Genomic DNA, 20,685 nt, shown 5'->3' with positions numbered 1-20,685 from the left:
ACAAATCTAAGCTAAGCATATGCTGCTATAGCTGTAAATAAAAGTTAGTTCTAAGAGTATTCATAGTCAAAGAAAAAAGAAATAAGAAAAAAAAGATAAAAATCAAAAAAGACATCTTTCTGGAAATCTACTGAAAAAAAGGGGATCAAATAGAGACTTGAACTTCAGATGAAAGCACAGGTTTTGAGGACAAGGTGGGTCTTGCTGAAGAAGGTGTTCGACAGCACTGTGAGGAAGGTGGCCACACAGTGCAGCTGATCAGACAACTGTCTCAGGTACCAAGACAAGTGAGGCTATTCCTGTACTGGCATGGTTGGTCTGCAGGTGACAAATGAATCTTTTTTGTGCACACATCCCCAAATAGTACAATCAAAGATACTGTCAAATGTGAAGGATGGTGCAAAGCTGTTGAAATGGTGCCAAATCACATCACATACTAACAATAATCACATCACATAATACATATATGGATTTTGTGTTTTGAAAGGAAAAGTGTAAGTATATGGAAAGTTATTTCAGTTTTCACTTCTAATGTGTATGTATTTTCTAGGCTCTTCGATTGAGATTACATTTTAATAGGAAAGGAGGTATCACCTTAGCAAAAGGTGAGAAGGTTTTCCAGAATTGATAAATGGACCAAACTTACGATGAAGACCGTGAGTGGAACCACTTGCCTAAATCTAAGTATTTGCATATGATGATAAGAGAGAATACCTTTTGTTAGGCACCAAATAACTTTGCTAGTACTACAGCTGTCAGCCACAGATGTTACATAATAGTCCAGAAAAATGTCAGTTTTAATATTACAGATGACAGATGCCAGGAAATGATCATTTTCTCAAAAATGGCAGTCCCTTCTTTAAGAAGGCAGAAGAAAGAGGTGCCACATTTACAGGATTCCTGTTTCCAGGTTAACAGTGGCTTTAAGTATCCAGAGTGATCATTAATTAGGACTAAGAGATTCTGGAGAGAACTGTACCTTTCCCGTTTCCACTCTTCTGTCTTGCCATTTCCTGCTTCAGGGCACAGATAGAAGCCTCCCGTACCAAAGCAGAGAGATCTGCACCCCTGTAATAAAAGAAGTGTTTTTAGTTGCTTATTCCTAGACACTGCAAAAGACCAGAAAGAAGTCTGAGGCAGTTTTAAGTCACATACTAAATAATCAGGAAAGAAACTGACCAATAAAGGTGGAATAAACTGATTATGGTCAGTATGAAACAGCTTTTAGCTTTCAATTAAAATATTTCTAACTTTTAGAAAAAAGGAAGTGATGGAGGAGACAATGCAATGAATCATAAATATTCCCCCATAGATGCTAATGTTACTATAAAAAGTCTAAAATGTTCAGTCAGTAGAAAGCAACCTGCGCATTATTTATTGCAAAATTTTCATCCATAAGGCCCATGCTAAAGTGCTGATTGGCCCATTAGCATATTACCTAACGTCTAAAATAAGCTTATATAAAAAGTCACTTATGACCCCTGGTTCAAAAAAGGAAAATGTAATGGCTAAAAAGTCTTTGATGCACTTGATTCAAGCTCAAGCTGAATGGACACATCATAAGTTACTTAAAATATGACAAAAAACTAACAAGCCTTCACGTAACTGTTGTGTGTAATAATGTGCTGAGTCAGCATGGTTCCTGAGTTCAATGAAAGACATTGGTGCTGACTGGCGTTTCATAACATGACATCTTTAACAGGATTCTTATAGCTTCTTTGATAAAGTTTGAATTTGGGGTTAAAAAAACCCTCATTTCTAGACATTAAATTTATTTAATGTGTAATGCTGACAATCCACAAAACTAAAGACCCATGAAGCTGAAATTAGTAACTGTGTGGATGTTAACAGGTGTGCTGTGAAAAAATGCATTCCAAGGCTTGAAAAACTTGAAGATTATTTTCTTTTAAATGCTGAAGCAGCTGGAAAATTTTGCAGCTGGTAATGAAATGTCTGTTATAATATTCTGGAAGGACAGAGAGACAACTTGTGAAGGGCAGTGATGGTGTTCAGGGCAGCTGGGTACCAAGAGTCAACATACAAGAGGATTCCCTCTACTCCTGGGAATCCCTCAGAGTCTCAGAAAGGCAGTCCCTTCTCTAAGAAGGCAGAAGAAAGAAAAGGTGACAATTTAGAGGATTCTGAATTTAATCCTCCCAATATCATTCTCCCTCATTTTACACATGAGGAAACTGAGGCTCAGAGAGTTCACTGATTTGAGATGGAGATACTCACGAGTAGCAGTCACAGCGAAGGTCACCAGCAACTGCTTCCAAATTTACATCCGCATCCAGCGGGGGTTTAGTGCCATTCTAAGTAAGAGAGAAAAATCCATTTTCACTGAGGCTTTAAACATCAGTATTCTCCCACAGAATAGGTCCTTCATAAATAGTAATGGCTGCCTGACTAAATGAATATAACCGACTCCCAGACTAGAGTTATGAGATTTTTACAAACTTCAATTTTGAGAAATGAGTTTAAGAAGCAGATTCCAGGCTTGGGAAAGCTTACATAAAGGCAAATAAATAATTGATGCTGGTGAAGTTTGAAGAATTTGTAAGCATTACAGCAAAAACAAAACAAGAACAAACACCACCACCTCAATCTTTCTGAAGGTAAAGAGTCACATTTGCTTTGCCTGATTAAATATGGCAAATCCTTAAGCAGTGATCTGTTTTGATGTGGATATGTATTTAGTTTTGATGTGAGGTTGGCTAGGAAGGCAGAAATAACACTGAAAGTGGCCAGGAGAGAACAGGCAGCAAACTGGCTCTACAGTAAAAGCCAGAGTCCTCTGTGCTCGATGTGTTCTTTTCCAACCCTTTATCTAAAACTCAACCCCGACTTTGGTGCCAATTCCCCTTCAGCTCATACCAAGAGATTCGAGAAAGGACAAGTATCCAAACAGCCTCAGAATTCCAGCAACACTTAACGTGGTACCTTGCCTGCATACAGTACATATTTAATAACATTTTTAGTGACTTAAACTGCAGAGGCAAACAAAATAATTTTTAGTGATTTAAAGTAATTGACATGGTTAGATGGTAGGTTCTTGAGTATTTGCTTTATTATTCTGATTCATAACTTATATATACAGTGTATATCATCTTTCCCTGGTAGCAAATACTACACGGAAATAAACAGTTTAAGAAGAAATACACGGGAAAAGTAAATAAACATATGTCATTGTCTCAAGGGTAAATATTAGCTGGGCAGGTGGCTCAGGTGACCCAATGCTCTGCTTGGAGCACTTGCCCAGCTAATATTTACTTGCTTCCAGCCCCCGGGCTCAGGAGAGGTGGTGTCCTCTCCTGTCCTCCCAGCTGGGCGTGTTTAAGAATTTCACGAACTGTACATCTGTTAGCAGCTATTGTTTGCTAAAATGCAAATATTCATGTAAGACAGGTTCAAGAAATGGTTATGTTTCCCATTCAACATTCTGTGAAATAAACATGGGAAAATAAACTGTGTGACCATGGGAACAATCTCTGTGCTTCCCCTCCCCCTCCAGTTGTGTATAAAACTACATGGTGAGACTGCATGATTTCTAAGGTTCCCTTTAATGTAATTTAAAAAATTGGGGGGGGGGAGGGAGGGAAGTCATTAGGTTTATTTATTTATTTACTTATTTTTGGAGACAGTACTGGGGATTTAACCTAGTATCTCATGCAGGCTAAACATGGACTCTACCATTTGAGCTATACCCTCCCCACCCTTTAATGTAATTTTGTCAGTTAACCCCATGGGGGTAGAGGTGAGCAGTGGCTGAAGGAAGCCGGAGGGCAGCTTCTATGACTCTGTAATGGTCTCTCTTTTACTATGGTAAAATTTACTTAAAAATTTTTTATCATTTTAACCATTTTAAAATGTACAGTTTAGTGGTATTAAGTACATTCATGCTATTGTGCAACCATCAATCTCTAAAATACAACCATCCATCTTCTCAAAGTGAAACTGTGTGTTAACCACTAATCCTGCCATTACCTCCTCCCCCAGCCCCTGGCAACCACCGCTCTACTTTCCGTCTCTATGAATTTAATGAACTGGTAATATTCTCCTTACTGATCTGTAGGTCATGTTTATAAAAACGCGTGAAGTTGGACAATGATATGTATACTTTTTCTGCATTATACTTCAATAAAAAGGCCTAAAAATCGGAAATAACATTGAACTAGAAATTTAAAAACCTGAGTTATAAAGTTTCCATCTGCAACTGAATGGACCTTTGGGAAGTTCCTAAATCTTTATTGCTTATTTTGGTAACAACCCCTCCACCCCTACCCCAGCATCTTATCTCCAGATAAGTAGAGATAATTTGCTGCTATATGTGGGAGGGGAAGGAGAAATCTTTTTAAAATAGTGTTGGTGAACATGTAATAGGGAGTTTTCATGATGGAGAATAGAAATGCTTGGACTTTCCAAGCTATTCCTGAAGCCTGATAACACTGCCTTGTTGAGTCCCTCAGTCCACTACTGGGAGGAGGTAGGGGGTAGAGGGGAGGGGCTACCTTATTAGGCATGAGCCCTTATGAGATTCTTTAATGTTTCTAAGAAACTATCAACCTTACCTTGGCTGTCACCCAGCATATGGATGCTCCCTACACCAATTCCATGTGCAGCTGGAGCATTTTACCTCAAACTATCTACAGTCTTGTTTTAACCTAATGCTCACTGATGAGAAAAAGATTCATGGAGATAATTCTTTCACACTTCTCAGTGTCTAAATTCTACTCTTGGGTCAAGCTGGACTTCCATAAAGGGCTGCACATTCTCAGGTACATTTCTTCGATTTTTCATGAAGTTGTTTTTAATGAACTGGCCCTTAGTCCTGTCCTTGGCTTAAGAGAAACACCAGCTTCGGTCTTGAAAGGCTTACTACTGTGTTTATGATAGAGATATTGTCAAAAATGGCTATTACATCTGGGTGTCCTCTTTATGAGAACCCAGAGGAGGAATTTTTCTCACAACTACATACTGGGAGCAACTGCCAGCTCTTTATATTGAGGGCACCCTTTAAGTTAAATCTTTTGCAAAAGGTCAATATATAAGGGAACACAATAAATAAATGATTATCTAAAATTACTACCTTAGAAAAATAATTCTCAGAAATTTATTCTCAGAATCTAATTCTTAGGAAATTAATTTTTTAAAAAATAAATCTCCAAAATACCTCCACTTGAAAGAAACTAATGAACTGCCTTTTTCTGGGAGTGTGGGTGAGACCCATACAGCAGACCTCCAAAAGTTTCAACAGCAACGTTACTTTCCAATTAGTAGAAATAAGAGCTGATGACTCTCTGGATCATTAAAATCTAATTATTCTTAACTGAAATGGAGCAATGTTTCTGACCTGCAGTAAGATGAGAAATGAAAGGTGAAGTCTATGTACTGTCAAGTGGGAGCAATTAGAAATTTTTTAATTGCATATTAGAAAGTTTATAAAACTAAATATATAAATATTTTAGAGACTCATTTATTGAAATGATACTTATATCTATGAAACATTTAGAATGCTTTATACTAATGTGGTTTTTCTTCACTACTGATTTTACTATCCTTTAATAAAGCACTGATGGATATCACAAATAATTTTGTGACTTAGAGAAAGCTGAGCCAAAGGAATTATTAGAAAAAGGACAACAGTCTCTTAAGAAGTTATAGCCCACAAACATCATGATTCTATTTACATAAGGAACCTAGAGTAGTCAAATTCATAGAGAAAAAGTAGAATGGTGGCTGCTGGGGGTTGAGCTGCTAGGGTACAGATTTTCAGGCTGCAAAATGAAGAGTTCTGGAGATGGATAGTGGCAGTACAACAATGTGAATGCACTGATGCCAAAAAACTGTCCAGTTAAAAATGGTTAAAATCATAAATTTCAGTTAAATATATCTTACTACAATTTAAAAGAAAAAGGAAGTTATGACCCAAGTAAATATTATTATTCTGATACTTAATCCTGTAATTCTCATTAAGCATTATATGTTATGGAACACACATGTTCAAAAAGTTACTCAAAATGTACTACTATCTTTTATTTCAATAATTACATCTCTATTTAGTCAATGAAATCTATTTTTAATCACATAACAAAGTCTGGAATCAGTAATGATTTTTATTCACATAGTCGACTGGAAAACAATAAAGAAAGGAAAATTTAACATAATCGTATCACCATAACATGGTAATTGTTGCTCTGTGATTTCTTGCCAGTCTTTGAACATATACATAGAAACACTCATCTCTGTATCCTGCTTTTGTGAGATAAACTTTGCTTGTCAGTAAAATGGAAATAGTATTTCTTTGAACATTTAAATATTCAATTCAAACATTTAAAAAGGCAGTTGCAAGGATTAAGCATATTCATATATGTAAAGTACCTAGAACACAGTAAGTGCTTAATATATTACTATTATTATATCAGATATTCTTATCTTAGTTCATGAAAATTTAACACAATGTTTCTAGGTGAAATGTTATTATATGTTTTAGTCTTATGGGACACATTTAAAAACTATATTGAGTTTTCGATCTTTGAGTGTAGTTTTTATCACTTGTTTTAAAGACGGCATATTATCTCAAAGCACTTGCCAGACATCAAATAACCTTTCTGGTTTTCCGAGATAAGGCTAAGTTTTAATAACATTTATAGGAAAGAAATGGGAATTAAGAAAAAAAAATTCCATTTGTCCAAGGAGGTTTTTAGTGATAAACCTCTTACCACACCATTATCAGAAACAGCAAACAAAAATTAAAAAGTAATATATCATTGCTTGCTTTTCTTAAAATTTTTTTTTGTGGGGGGAGATATCTAGATTTATTTATTTATTTTAATGGAGGTACTGGGGATTGAACCCAGGACCTCGTGCATGCTAGACACACACTCCACTGAGCTATACTCTTCCCCTCCCCATTGCTTGCTTTTCTTTTAAGAAACCTGACTCCAAAAGATATTGAGAAGTCGCTCTGACCCTCGTATCTTTAGACTTTGAAGATCAAGACTAAACAATTTTATTCTAATCTACTCCTAATATTTCAGGTATTAACTGGAAAAAGAGGAAACAGTATACATAAACAATTTTTATATAAAATTGGGAAACTTAGGGGAAGGGTACAATTCAGTGGTAGAGTGCCTGCCTAGCATGCATGAGGTCCTGGGTTCAATCCCCAGTACCTCCACTTAAAATCAATCAATCTAACTACCCCTCCCCCACCAAAAAAACCCCAAACAAAAAACAAAAGCAAAAAAAAAAAAAATTGGAGAATTTAAGTAAAAAGCCAGCAACCTTTGAAACAGAAAGGTTTATTAAATATGGAAAATGCCTATTTTCTCCACTTTCGGCAGACTGCGAAAGACTAGATATGGGCAGGAGGTCCACCTGGTGGACTCTTGCCCTGACACTAAGATTGTGCTTCCTCCCCCTCTACCCTGCTTCAGCCATTGACAAAGATCTTCAAACAAAAACATCTGAGGCCTCTGGAGGGAAAAAGTAAGATAAGGGTGTGAAATGCAGTGCAAGCAGCTCTCTTCAGAGGGCACCAGAAAGTGCCTTCGTCACCCAGGCCAGCGCGGGTCCCTGTCCTCTTGCGGGTCTGAGAACACTACTATCCAGAACTGCGGCAAAAATTCACTCTACGAATAAACGGCCCAATTGTAAAGGCCAGTCAAATGTGCTTATGCGTATTCAAGGAATCAGTCGTCTAAGTTATAAATAGTAAGTAGTTCAGCTGTGTCATTTTTTTTAGATTCCCCATATAAGTGACATCGTATGGCATTACTGTGTTCTGTTGATTCATATTTTGTGGTTGGCTTTATTCCTTTGATAACTATGTAAGTTTAAAAAGCTAAAGCTCTAAACTGTTCTTAGAAACAATGAAAAGTACATATATGTAAATTTTAAAAAATTTTAAAAGATACAAAGTTAAAAGAAAAAAAAGAATAAAACGGCCCAAAGCCCTCCTCTGCCTTTGGCACAGATCTGAGAACTTTCTAAACCACAATCACACAAAAGTTGCTTTTAAAGTCAAATCGATTTTTATCAAAATGTCTTCTTCTGTTTCTTTTTCTTTCCATAGTCACAACCCCTGTGTGCATGGAGGCTGTCCAAAGGGCCTTTCTAATTCTAGGCTCTTCTTCCTTAACATCTACACTTATGCTTTTGTTTAAAAAAACAAACAAACAAAAAACAACCCTCCCTCAAATATATATGCTCATGATATTCCCCAGTCTAACACAAATACAAGTCACTGAAGTCCCCTCAACACCCCCTTACTGAGACGCCCCCCAGCTCTCTGTGTGCGGGTCCTCCCTCGCTATGAAGAGTAACGAGGCCCGCCTGTGTATCTCAAGTGTTCCTGCTCTCTGACTGGAGGGCACTGACAAGGCAGAAAAAACAGGCCCATCCCGAAAGGGAAGCACTGTTCATATTTTGGCATGTTTTCTTCTTGACTTTCTTCTTTATATTTCTTTATATAGTTGAAATCTCTACTTACCTTCATTTACCCCTTCCTCAGGAATGAATTAATATGCTTGTTGTTTTATAAACATTCACATTATCTTTCCATCTAGCAGACAAGCTCCTTACAGGTAAGGACTGTGTCTTGTGTTTCTTAGTCTCTCCACAGTACACATGCAATCAGGGATATAGTTAGTTTACAATAACTCCTTGTTGACTAACTAGAAGATCATTCATTTAGACTAATATTCTAGTATCTTATTTTTTAATGATTTGATCTCTGAAATGGGGCATTTACCCCTTAGTCTGAGAGCTAATAATTTTGGCAAATAGTGCTGAAATTCTAGATGAATGGAGTGTAAAGTTGTTCCATGGTGCTGAGTATCATTCAGTGGACGAAATATGTCTGGAAGAATGAGCCAATCATTCTTCTGGGTCCAAATCTGTAACGCCCTTAACACCACAAACCTCATGTCTGGCATGTCTAGAAATGAGTATCACTTCAATATATGCCTTTAATTAGTGACATCCCATGGGCAAGCATGCAAGCATCATCATTATATCACCACAACTATGAGAAATTTATAGAAACAAATTAGGATTGTATATATGTGCTTGTGTGTGTATATGTACATACACACATACATTAACCAAAGCAAACCAAAGCTCACTATCAGAGTCCCTAATGACAAAGCCAAGGAAAGGGAGAGAAATGCCATGAAGCATTCATTACCAAACTTACTTGATACAAAGAAACAAGTACACACAACTAAAGAAGGGTTTCTTAACTTTGAAACTATTGACAATTTGCGTTGGATAATTTGTTGTGGGGCTGTCTTATGTGCTGAAGGGTGTTTAACCCACAGCACCTGTTAGCCTGTAGCACCATCACTCCCTTACCTCAGTGATAAACAAATGTCCCCAGATATTGTCCTGGGCGTGGGAATGGGCTGCTGTTGCCAGTAAATTGCCCTAGGTTGAGAGCCACTGAACTGAAGCAATGTTGTTTTCATGACCTTAACCACTGTATGTGCTGATGACAGGCAAAACGACAACCCAGCCAGATGACTCCTCTGAACTCCCAACCATAGAACCAACTTCCTACTAAACGTCTCTGCTTGGATAATGCTCAAGCACCTGAAACTCAAATAACATCACCTTCTCATTCCTCAACCCCTTTACGTTGGTAGATACCACCATCTATTCAGCTGCCCAAGCTGAGAATTCATCTTCCTTTTTCTTTACCCCCTAACTCTATAGTTAATCCAATGTCCTGTTAATTAAAACCTTTAAACAGTTTTTTTTTTTATCTATGTCCTCTTAGCCATTCCCCTGATACTGCCTTCATTCCGGCATGCTTCATTTTACGGCTTTACTTTCCCCTTCCTCCAAGGTGGCTTCCACACTGCCATCAGTGGGATCTTGTTAACCCACAAAGCTGATTATCCTCCTGTTCCCCCTCCTGTGGGAGATAGTTATGAACACTGTAATATGCAGTTTTAAGTACGGATGGCCCAGGAAAGTAGAAACACAGAATCTTCCTTTGCCAACATAGAAAGAAAACACTAAAAAAGTTAGGTTTAAAAATTTACCAATGGCAACTAAACAAAGGGGTAAAACTTGCATGTTGAGAATGTTGAAAAGTGGTGCAGAGGAAAGAGAACATTCTGTTCTGGTGAGTAGGCCTCCATTTCTGGGAAGCAGCACTGAGGAAAGAAGCTGACAGAATCTTATAAATGTCCATTAATATTCCAATTTGGTGAGAAGCAGCCTGAGGAGAAGATAACCCTAGGAAAAGTTACATACAAACCTTCAGATATACTCTCAGGGGATTTCAGCAGAACCAGGAAGAACTGCTGTTTGTCATAATCCAGGAGCTGTGCAGCACATAACCAACCACACGGGAAGGAGTCATGCTCCGCTCGGACAGACCAGGTCCAGGCATAAGACATTTCACAGGGGCTCTTTCAGAAGAGAGTAAGCTCAGTCTTCCTCATGAGGATTAAATTAGTACCAGCTTAGCTCCCTTTCCCACCCCCAGGCTGTAAACATGTAGATAGAAAGCAATAAACCAGAAATCAAACTGTAATATGTGAATGGTAGGAGTGAGAAGGGGGATGGGAGAACTCGCCCACTCTGTATCGGGACAAAGAGAAGGTATGGATGAGCTTGGAAGGAAGTTCCAATGTAAGGAAGGAAAAAGGAAAAAAAGAGAAGACTGTAGGTTTAATCACAGTGAATGCAGTAGAAAAAGACAAACATTAAAGCAAGTAAGATATGGAAGACAAAGGGCATCTAATGTAAGAATAATTGGTGATCTTGGAGAAGTGAATCCAATAAATGATACTGAAAAAATATTTATACACACAACACAGAAACACTTCCCTGGGATGAAGGAAGAAGTGCACCTACAGAATAAAAAGGTACAACAGATTCCAGCTCCTTGTCACTCAAAATAAAACCCCACCATCACCATCACCATCACCATCACCAGCAACAACAAGCAACTGACAGTGACATATCTTATTTCACTTACTAAACTTCAAAGACAGAGACTTTTTTCAGGGATCCAAGCAGAAAAAGCAAGTCACCCACCAATGGGAAAAAACAAAGATCAGATGGCCTCAGACATTTTTACAAACGCATTCAACATTCAAAAATGATGTCACAATTTCTACAAAGACCAGAAAGAAAGACTGTGCAATCAAGGAAAAATCATTCCCAGCAAATATGCCATTTAAGTATAAAGACAACAGGCAGACATTCTTTTCTTTGGTTTTTTTCTTTTTCTTTTTTTTTTCTTTTCCTTTTACCAACCCTTGTGTCAAGGGCTGGCTGTGAATAGATCGCAGCAAGGGAGGTGCTCTGTTACATACGAAGCCCTGACCCAGAACTAGGAACGACCCAAAGCTAAGAACGTGCGGTGCCTGATGGGTGAGGGGACGGTTGCCTTTCTGGCCGCACCCCTGTCCCAGGAAGAAGGGCTCCCCGCACCGGACCCGCCCACGTGCAGGCACAGCAGGGAACCGACTATCCAAGGCCAACCGTGGCTCCTGTGGCACTGCCAGGTCGGTCTGCCTGGTGGGCGGTCAGTCATAATCCCACAGATGGTAGTTTCGTGGGCAGACATTCTCAATCATGAAAGTGACTCAAGAAATACAGCTGAATAAACAAACTATTAATAAATGGAATAAACCTAATGAGGAAGTATAGTCAACCAAATGACGAACTGAAATAAACTAGAACACATATAAAAGTTGTGGCAAAAGTGCTGGTCCTGAGTATTATATCTGCTTAAATATGAAACTAAGAACATGACTCTAGAACAGAATGTAAATGTGATGACACTGGATGAAGAAAAAATATACAGAGAACAACAGCTGGTAAGTGGGAAAAGGGAAATGTAAGAATGTGAACTTTCTAATTTTCAGGGCAGACACTGAACTAATGCCATCTAAAATGAAGGAAAGACTTGGAAGTTTTTCTCTGGACACTTAAAATGGCTCTAAATCTATTTACTTTTCATCTCCAAAAGTTTCTATTCCATTTCAAATATGCTCTGAGGACAATTCCTTTAAAGCAACAATCAAAGATTTGAAAGAACAGAAATGTAATTAGAGTGATATCTCACATGTATCAGTTAATAAGAATGAACTTTAAATATTCCTTTTATTTTAAGCAAGTAAAAAAGAATGGATAGTCTCTTCAAATTATTAAAACAAATTTCACCTCCTCTGGGAGGTAATAGGCTGGGCAAATACTTAAAGCTACAAAAAGAGAGTAACTAGGTGTCCTAAATTACGACTTGTCTGTATTTAAAATGCAAGAAACATACACAAAAATATGTCATTTTCTTTACTCACTTTTGTGATAGTTTTTAAAATGGCAAGACGATCTGCTGGGGGTGGCAAACCCACAAAGAGCGTTTTGTCTAGGCGGCCTGGGCGCAGGATTGCAGGGTCAATGATATCTAGGGAAGAAAAAGCCTTAAATAAATAAAATCTTTAAAATAAAAAATACAACTAACACAAGAGATGAGAAGAGCACATTTTTTAAAAGAAAAAATTGACATATTAGACTATTACAATTAGAAGCTTCTGCCCATTAAAATACATCCTTAAGAAAGCCAAAAATCCACCCACCCCCTTCGTGCCCCAAACCTGCTTTCCTCCAGGATTCTCCATCTCAGATAATGATCGCTGCTGGACCCCCAAATACCAGGCAGGTTTCTCCCTTCCCTCTAACTGGAGACACATTCTATCAATTCTATCAAATCTGCCTCCCATTACCTTGACCCTCAGTCAAGGCCAAATGTACTGTCCCCCTAACCGGTCTGTTTCTAAACTTATCCTCTCTGGAGAATGCAGAGGAGGGTTATCCTCCTAAAATACATGTTCAGTTCTCTCAATTCCTGCTCCCCTCTGCAGAATGAAGCCCAACACTTTCACTATCATGCTAGAGCACCATCTGACAAGCCTATGGGTCATCTGACTCAACCTTTTTTATAGGCAAAGGTTCTCAAACATTCTGATCTCAGGGAACCTTGGCACTATAAAAAATTACTGAGGATCCCCTTTTAACCCTTCTCCCTTGCCTTTCCCTGAATCCCCTTATTTCCTAGGCAGCCACCCGTCTGTCCTGTCACTATGGATTAGTTTGCATTTTCTAGAATTCTACATAAGTGGGATCACACACTATGTACTATCTGCTTTCTTTTACTCAACATAATTATTTTGAGATCCCCCCAGGCTGTTATGTGTAGTAGTACTTCACTCTCATTTATTGCTGAGCATAACTCCATTGCATGGAAATGCCACATTTGTTTATCAGTTCTTCTGCTGACAGACATTTGGTTTGTTTCCAGTTTTGGACTACTACGAATAGAGCTGCTACGAACACTCATGTACAAGCCTTTATGTATGTTTTCATTTCTCTGCAGTAAACACCTAAGTGTGCGATGAAAAGTAGTACGGCTATAACACTGTAGGTGTATGCTTAACTTTTCAAAATCAACAAACTGTTTTCCAAACCAGTTGTACCATTTTACCTTTCTATGGGTAGTATGAGAGTTCAAGATCCTCCACATCCTTGCCAATACATAGCACAGTCTTTTTAATTTTAGTCATTCTAAGGTTTGTAGTAATAGCTCATTGCAGCTTCAGTTTGCATAATTCCTTGATGACAAATGATGTTGAGCACCTTTTCATGTATTTATCTGCCACCTGCACACTTTCTATGGCAAGGTGTCTATACAAATCTTCTGCCTATTTTTAATGTCTTTTTTGTTGTTGTTGAGTTTGAGTTAAGTGTTGTTGTTGAGTTCATTATATATTCTGGATATAAACCTCTTTATTAAATAATACACTTTGCAAATATTTTCTCTCAGTCTGTGATTTGTCTTTGGATTCTCTTAGTAGCATCTTTTGAAGATCAGTTCAATTTATGCATTTGCTCTAAAAGACTTTTTAATGTCATATCTAAGAAATCTTTGTTTAATCCAAGGTAGAAAAAAATTTTCTTCTATGTTTTCTTCCTGGAGTTTTATAGCTTTGGGTTTTCATTGGTCTTTGATTCATTTTGAGTGAATTTTTGCATGTGGTAAGAGGTATGGATTAAAGTTCATTTTCTCGCATATGGATATCTGATTGTTCTAGAACTACTGAAAAAAGGCCATCCTTTTCCCACTGCATTGCCTTTGTGCTTTATATAAAAAAATTGTCCAAATATTTGTGGGAATATTTTTTGATGCTATTATTCAATGCTCTGTAGGTCTATGCCAATACTATGCTGTGAAACATCTTTTATCTTAAATATACAAATACAGACCTTAAAGTCAGATTTGCATGCCCGCAAATAAAAGCTTGATGTAAAGAATCCTAATCTTGATTGTAATTAGAAAGCATCCTTAGTTTAGTACTTTTATAATCACCTACATTCTCTAACAAATATCACACTTAGTATTATTTAGTTGATTATTTTAAGGAATTATTTACTTAGTTCATTTACGGTAAATCATCCTGAATACTTTAAATACATTAAAAAATATATACGTATCCACACACACACACACACACACACATACGATGACTTACACTATGATTTACCAAAAGCTCTTACAAAATTCTGTGCGTTGCATAATTTCTCAAAGAAAAGCTGGCTCATACCCAACACTTCTATTTGACTAATAGGCGTCTTAAACATGACAGGACTGAGATCCTGATCTTTTCCCATCACCTCCCTAAATAGGGCCCTACTACTGTCCTTCCCATCTTGGTTAATGCCAACGCATTCTTCCAGTTTTTCAGGCCTAAAACTCAGAGTCAAGATTTTGTTCTTCAAATGACACCATCAAGAAACTGAAAAGAGAAAATACATATGCAAACCATTTGTATGATTACTGACTTGTACTACCTTGTATCCACTAGATGGCTATAATAAAAAAGACAAACAGTAACAGGTATTGGTGAGGATGTGGAGAAATTTGAACGCTCATATACTGCTTTGTCACATTACTAGTGGGAATATGAAATGACACAGACTCTTTGGGAAGGAATTTGGCAGTTTCTCAAAATGTTAAACGTACATTTACCATGACCCAGCAATTCTACTCTTGGTATCTGCCTGAGAGAAACTATAACAAATGTCCACACAAAAACCTGTACATGAATGTTCACAGCAGCAGTATCATAACAGCCAAAAAGTAGAAACAACCTAAATGTCCATCAACCGATGAATAAATAAAATGTTGCATCTCCACACAATGGACTATTATCTGGCAATAAAAAGAAATGAGGTAAGTGATACGTTCTACAATATCTATGAACTATGAAAACTTGTGAGTAAAAGAAGCTGGACACCATACCCCACCACATACTGTATGATTCTATTTATATAAAACATCTCTAACAGGGAAGTCCATAGAGACAGAAAGTAGACCAGTGGTTGCCTAAGGCTAGAGGTGGGGGAAGAATGGGGAGTGGCTGTTAACAAACACAGATCTCCTTTTAGGGTGATAGAAATGTCCTAAAATTAGATTGTTGGGATGACTGCACACCTCTGTAATTATACTCAAAGCCACTGAACTGTATTTTTAAAATGGGTAAAACTGATGGTTATATTACATATCTAAATAAAGCTGTTTTTTTTTTTCAAACTTGGATCCTCGGACTAATGAGACTATCAGTATGTCCAGCGAAAATTATTACAAGATCAGACAGCCTTCATAAAACAGAATTAAATCTCTTCTTATGATTCATTAAAAAAATACTTACTGAGTTCTATCAAGCACCTGGGTACCTGTATGCCAGCACAAGGAATGCCAGGGCCTAAAATAACTTTAAAAGGGCAGTACTTCGCCAAAGGGCAAGACATACAGGCTTGACCATGGCACCAAGTGATTGTTCAGTCACCTTGAAGGATCATTCAATCATGATCCAAGGCCATTCAAAACAGATAGGTAAGGTTCAAAACACTGCATTTAACTTGGAACTTAAGTAGCTGAATATTTTACTATGAATAAAATCAGTCTTCTTTGTAAGTCATCCACTCTTTCATCTGATAAATAATAAGGTGTTATAATGGGTAGAAACCTGAACTAGAAGCCAACTCTCAAATATAAAACTGCAGACTAACTTACTCCCTGCTCAGAAGAGGCTTACATGTCACAATTTACTTACGTATCTTTTCGACTGCACACATATATGGAGGGCAGAAATTCTTTCTAGATACTGAATTGCTACTGGTAGGAAACAGACACCTACTGAATAGAGGAAAAAGGATTAAGCCAGTGTGGCCATTTGGGTTTCATAACCTACGTATGTTGCGCAGGAGTTTTTAATCAGCTAGACAGGGGATTCAGTGGAAACTGATCCTCAAATGAGAATATCCTTTACAGGAGTGCTATTTAAGGAAGAGAGTGCAAAGATGTGTGCAGAAGAAGTTACATGTAGGGTATCTGTGGTCAAGATGTAATTTGCACATGGAGCTTCATCTCCTCTGGTTGAGCACAGGGATGTGGTTTTATTTCCAGATCAGGGGATGGACTTTGGTAGACCACACATTTGAAGAGGGCTGTCACAGTTCTTCAGAATAACCAAAAGTAGAATGGTGAGGACAGGATTTTGATTTACTTTCTAAAAATTAGTACCTCAAAAATCAGGGAAAAAGAATAAAAGAGAAAATAGGAGAAGAGAAGAAATTTAGTAGATCAATTCAAGAGGTTTAAGATCCACCAAGTGCTAAGCATACATATAAAACAAATAAAAAGTCACATTAAAAAGGATCAGAATGACATAAAATGTTTAAAAGAAGAAAAGCAATGTCTACAATTTATGAAAAAAAAATTTTCAACTCAGAATTCTATACCCGTCAGGCTACCAATCAATAATTAGAGTAGAATAAAGATACTTTTAAATATAAAAGAAATCAAAAAATTTACCTCTTCCATGATCTCTCCTAGGAAAGTCACTGAAAGATAAGCTCTAGCAAAGTGAGAGAGTAAACCAAGAGACAAACATAAGATCAGACACAGCACAAAACAAAAAAAAGCAGGAAACAAGTCCTGAAATAACAGCTATTTGTACCACACACCTAGATGGCACCAGACCAGAGTGGAACAGGACAGAAAGCTCCAGAATGAACAAAAAACCAAATGGCACTGACACATCATCTGATAAATAATACTGAGTACTGTAGATAACGTATCTGGTGAAGGATTAGAACACAGAACAAAGCAAAAGAAAAATCAGGAGTTTCAATCTAAGAATAAAAAGGTTATATGAAAAAGGAAACCTAATCATAGTGTTATTCTTGGGTCAGCAGAGAGAAATATTACGTAGTCATGGTAATGTAAATGCTGACTAGTAATTTAACCAAAAGTTGTGATAAAACTGTATTATAAATACATTAGGAGGATGGAGTGGAAAGAATAGATGGTGTGGATGGTGTGGCAGCGATGGTGGAGTGGGCTGTGTATGGGGAGAAAGGGTGAATGAATATAAGATAATGAATTTTCATCTATCTTAAAAAGGAGTTAATGGGTAGTGTGTGAAATTGATAAGGCAGCAGTATGGGCATATTATTTGAAAATATGAAAGAAATACAGAAAAAAAAATAGCTCAATGAATTTACCAGTAATTGACTCTGGGCAGGGGATGGGGAGCGGGGTGCAGATAACCAGTTTTTGTTATAAGCTTTTCAGGGTCATTTGACTTTTAACTGATGTCTTCATGTGTGGGTTTTTCTTTTTCATGCCATTCACTAATTGGATCCACAAGCTCAAGACCTGTTTCGGCCATTCTCTTAGGGAGTTTTGTCAATTTACAGGAACCTGGTCACACAAAACACCATTCAAAAGCTGAGACATAACAAAACAAACTCCAATGTTTGTTTGTAGAGGTAACCATGGTACAGAATGAACAGGGAATGAACGTGTGCTTAAAGAAAGTATAATTCAGAGAGTGCCTAGGGGGTCAAATCTTGGTTTTGCCTCTTGCTAACTTATCTGGGGCAAAGTAATTAGAATCTGCTTCAGAGCTCTAACTGTGCAGATTGAATGATGTAATTATCGGAAGTACTTACAGCAATGTTGGCATACAAGTGCTCGTATGATGATTATGATTATTTAGAGTTAGGCAGATTGATTCAAATCCCTGCTCCACCATTTTTCAGCTCTATAGCCTTGGGCAAATAATTTAACCTCACTGACCTTTAATTTATGCAACATTAGTATGCATATATAACAGTACTTTCCTCACAGGGTTGTTGTGAGGTTTAACAAGGTGAAACACTTAACAGAGTGCTTATATAGCATTTAGCAATACTCTACGAAGTCCAGTTGTTATCAATGATGAGCTTTAAAGAATATGGACGTGTAAAGAAAATGGGACAGATTTACCTTCATGCCATGAGAGAGATTGTAGAACAGAAAAGAAACCTACTTGTCTCCAAGTGCTCTCCATCTTAGTAAGTAGCAAAATTTTTTACCTAGTTTTTTAGGTAAAAAAAATCTAACAGTAACCCTTGTTTATTCTCTTTCTCACAACCACATCTAATTTCAGCACTTTCTTTCGGTTTTATCTTCAAAACATATCCCAAAGTGGGGTCAGCTTCTTACTTCTCCCACCAAGCCCACATCAATTCTCCCCTGGACTGTAGATCTTCTAACTCAGAGGATCCTCTGTGTTAAGGATTCCTTTGGGAATATAGCAGTGTTTATGGACTTCTCAAAAAAAATGGTTTTCAATGCATAAGACAAAATACACAGGATTACAAAGAAATCAATGGTATTAAAAGTTATAAAGCTGTTAGAAAAACAAACTTTTGATATTTATAATATATGTACTTCTTTATTAATATCTTAAACAGCAGGTCTGATAAAATTGTAATTTTGTAGTAGTATGGGTATAAATAGTATTTTGTGATTTCTGCAACAACTGTAAGGTGACACAGAAACATCTATGATTTTGTTGGTGACAGCTGCAGGTATGCCAATACTACTCTGGCCTGCTGCCAACATTCATAATTTAAGGAAATGCTAAATTTCAGTTAGGGGTTTGTGAAATTAAGATGAAAGTTTTTCATATTCAGGTTCAAAGACCCCCTAAATTCTAATCACAGATTCCCAAGGTTAAGAACACAATTTTGTGTTAATTTTTATAAAAGGTGTAAGGTCTGTGTCTAGATTTGTTGCACGTGAGTGTGAAGTTGTTTCAGCACCATTTGTTGAAAAGACCATCCTTTCTCCATTGTATTGCCTTTGCTCCTTTGTCAAAGATCAGTTGACTATCTATGTGGGTCTATTTCTGTTCTATTGATTTATTTTTCTTATTCCTTTATCAAAACCACACTGTCTTGATTACTGTAGCTCTACAGTAGGCTTTTTTTTTTTTCTTAATAGTAAGTCTTGAAGTTGGGCAGTGTCAGTCCTCCAACTCTATTCTTCTCCTTTAATATTGTGTTAACTCTCCTGGGTCTTTTGCTTTTCCAAATAAACTTTAGAATATCTGTCAATATTCACAAAAAAACTTGCTCAGATTTTGACTAGGATTGCTTCAAATCTATAGACTAAGTTGGGAAGACAAGCATCTTGACAATATTGAGTTTTCCTATCATGTATGAGGGAGTGTCTCTCCATTTATTTCAATCTTCTCTTATTTCTTTCATCAGTTTTATAGTTTGCTTCACATAGATTTTATATATATTTTGTTAGATTTGTACCTAAGTCCATCTGTCTGTCTGTCTGTCTGTCTCTCCATTTCTTTCCTGTTGGTGCCAAAGTAAATGGTATTGTGTTTTTATTTTTAAATTTCAGTTGTTCACTGCTGGTATTTACCAATTGATTTTTGACAAAGGTACAAAAGTGATTCAATGGAGAAAGGATAGTCTCTTCAAATGGTGGTGGAACAACTGGATATCCATAGAGGAGAAAAACCTTTCACCTAATAAAACTTTGCACCTCACATAAAAGTTAACTAAAAATGGATCACAGGTTTAAATGTAAAACATAAAACCATACAACTTTTAGAAGAAAACACTGGAGAAAATCTTTGGGATATAGTTCTGAAAAACAGATCTTAGACATGATCTCCATAGTACAATATATAAAAGGGAACATTAACATTGGATCTCTGTGGTTAAGATGACGAAAAGACAAGCTACAGACTGGGACTAAATACTGCACATCACATACACGACAAAGGACTCACATCTAGAATACATAAAGAACTCTCAAAACTCAATAATAAAAAATATATATACAGTCCCACTTCTAGAAAATGAAACGGGCAAAGGACACAAAGAAACAATTTGCTGAAGAAGATATAATGATGGCAAAGAAACACATGAAAAGAAAGTTCTCTTCAGCCATTAGAGAAACACCAAATAAAACCATGATGAGCTGTCACTATAGATCTCTTAGAATAGCTAAAATAAAAAATAGTGACAACAGAAAATACTGGCAAATACGCAAAGAAACTGGTTCTCTCTTAGAATTAATAGAAATTACAGCCACTCAGGAAGAGCGTGACAATCTCTTTAAAGAACTGAACATATACTTATACGATCCAGCAATCATGCTCCTAGGCATCTATCCCAAAGAAATGCAGCCTTATGTCCACACAAGAACCTATATGTAGATGTTCATAGTAGCTTTACCTGTAACTGTCAAAAACTGGAAACAATAACACGCCCAAGAAGAGACTGGTTAAACAAACCAGAACCTCCACACCACAG

At 37.1% G+C, this 20,685-nt stretch overlaps 1 protein-coding gene across 3 annotated transcripts in view; it reads right to left on the bottom strand.

The window, feature by feature from the left end:
* NVL (nuclear VCP like) overlaps positions 1-20,685 on the bottom strand; it is an 80,311-nt gene that overhangs the window by 8,937 nt on the left and 50,689 nt on the right. For all 3 annotated transcript variants that reach the window (XM_015234836.3, XM_072948674.1, XM_031690097.2), the window contains exons 19-21: positions 12,318-12,424; positions 2,236-2,312; positions 980-1,068 (exon numbers count right to left, since the gene is read on the bottom strand). In XM_015234836.3, the coding sequence (XP_015090322.1) occupies positions 980-1,068; positions 2,236-2,312; positions 12,318-12,424 (273 nt within the window). The remainder of the gene's footprint in view (positions 1-979; positions 1,069-2,235; positions 2,313-12,317; positions 12,425-20,685) is intronic.

This window comes from Vicugna pacos, chromosome 23 (genome assembly GCF_048564905.1).
Source record: "Vicugna pacos chromosome 23, VicPac4, whole genome shotgun sequence".
Classification (NCBI taxonomy): Eukaryota; Metazoa; Chordata; class Mammalia; order Artiodactyla; family Camelidae; genus Vicugna; species Vicugna pacos.
The sequence above is the reverse complement of the archived record's forward strand: the minus strand, read 5'-3'. Positions and strand labels throughout refer to the sequence as shown.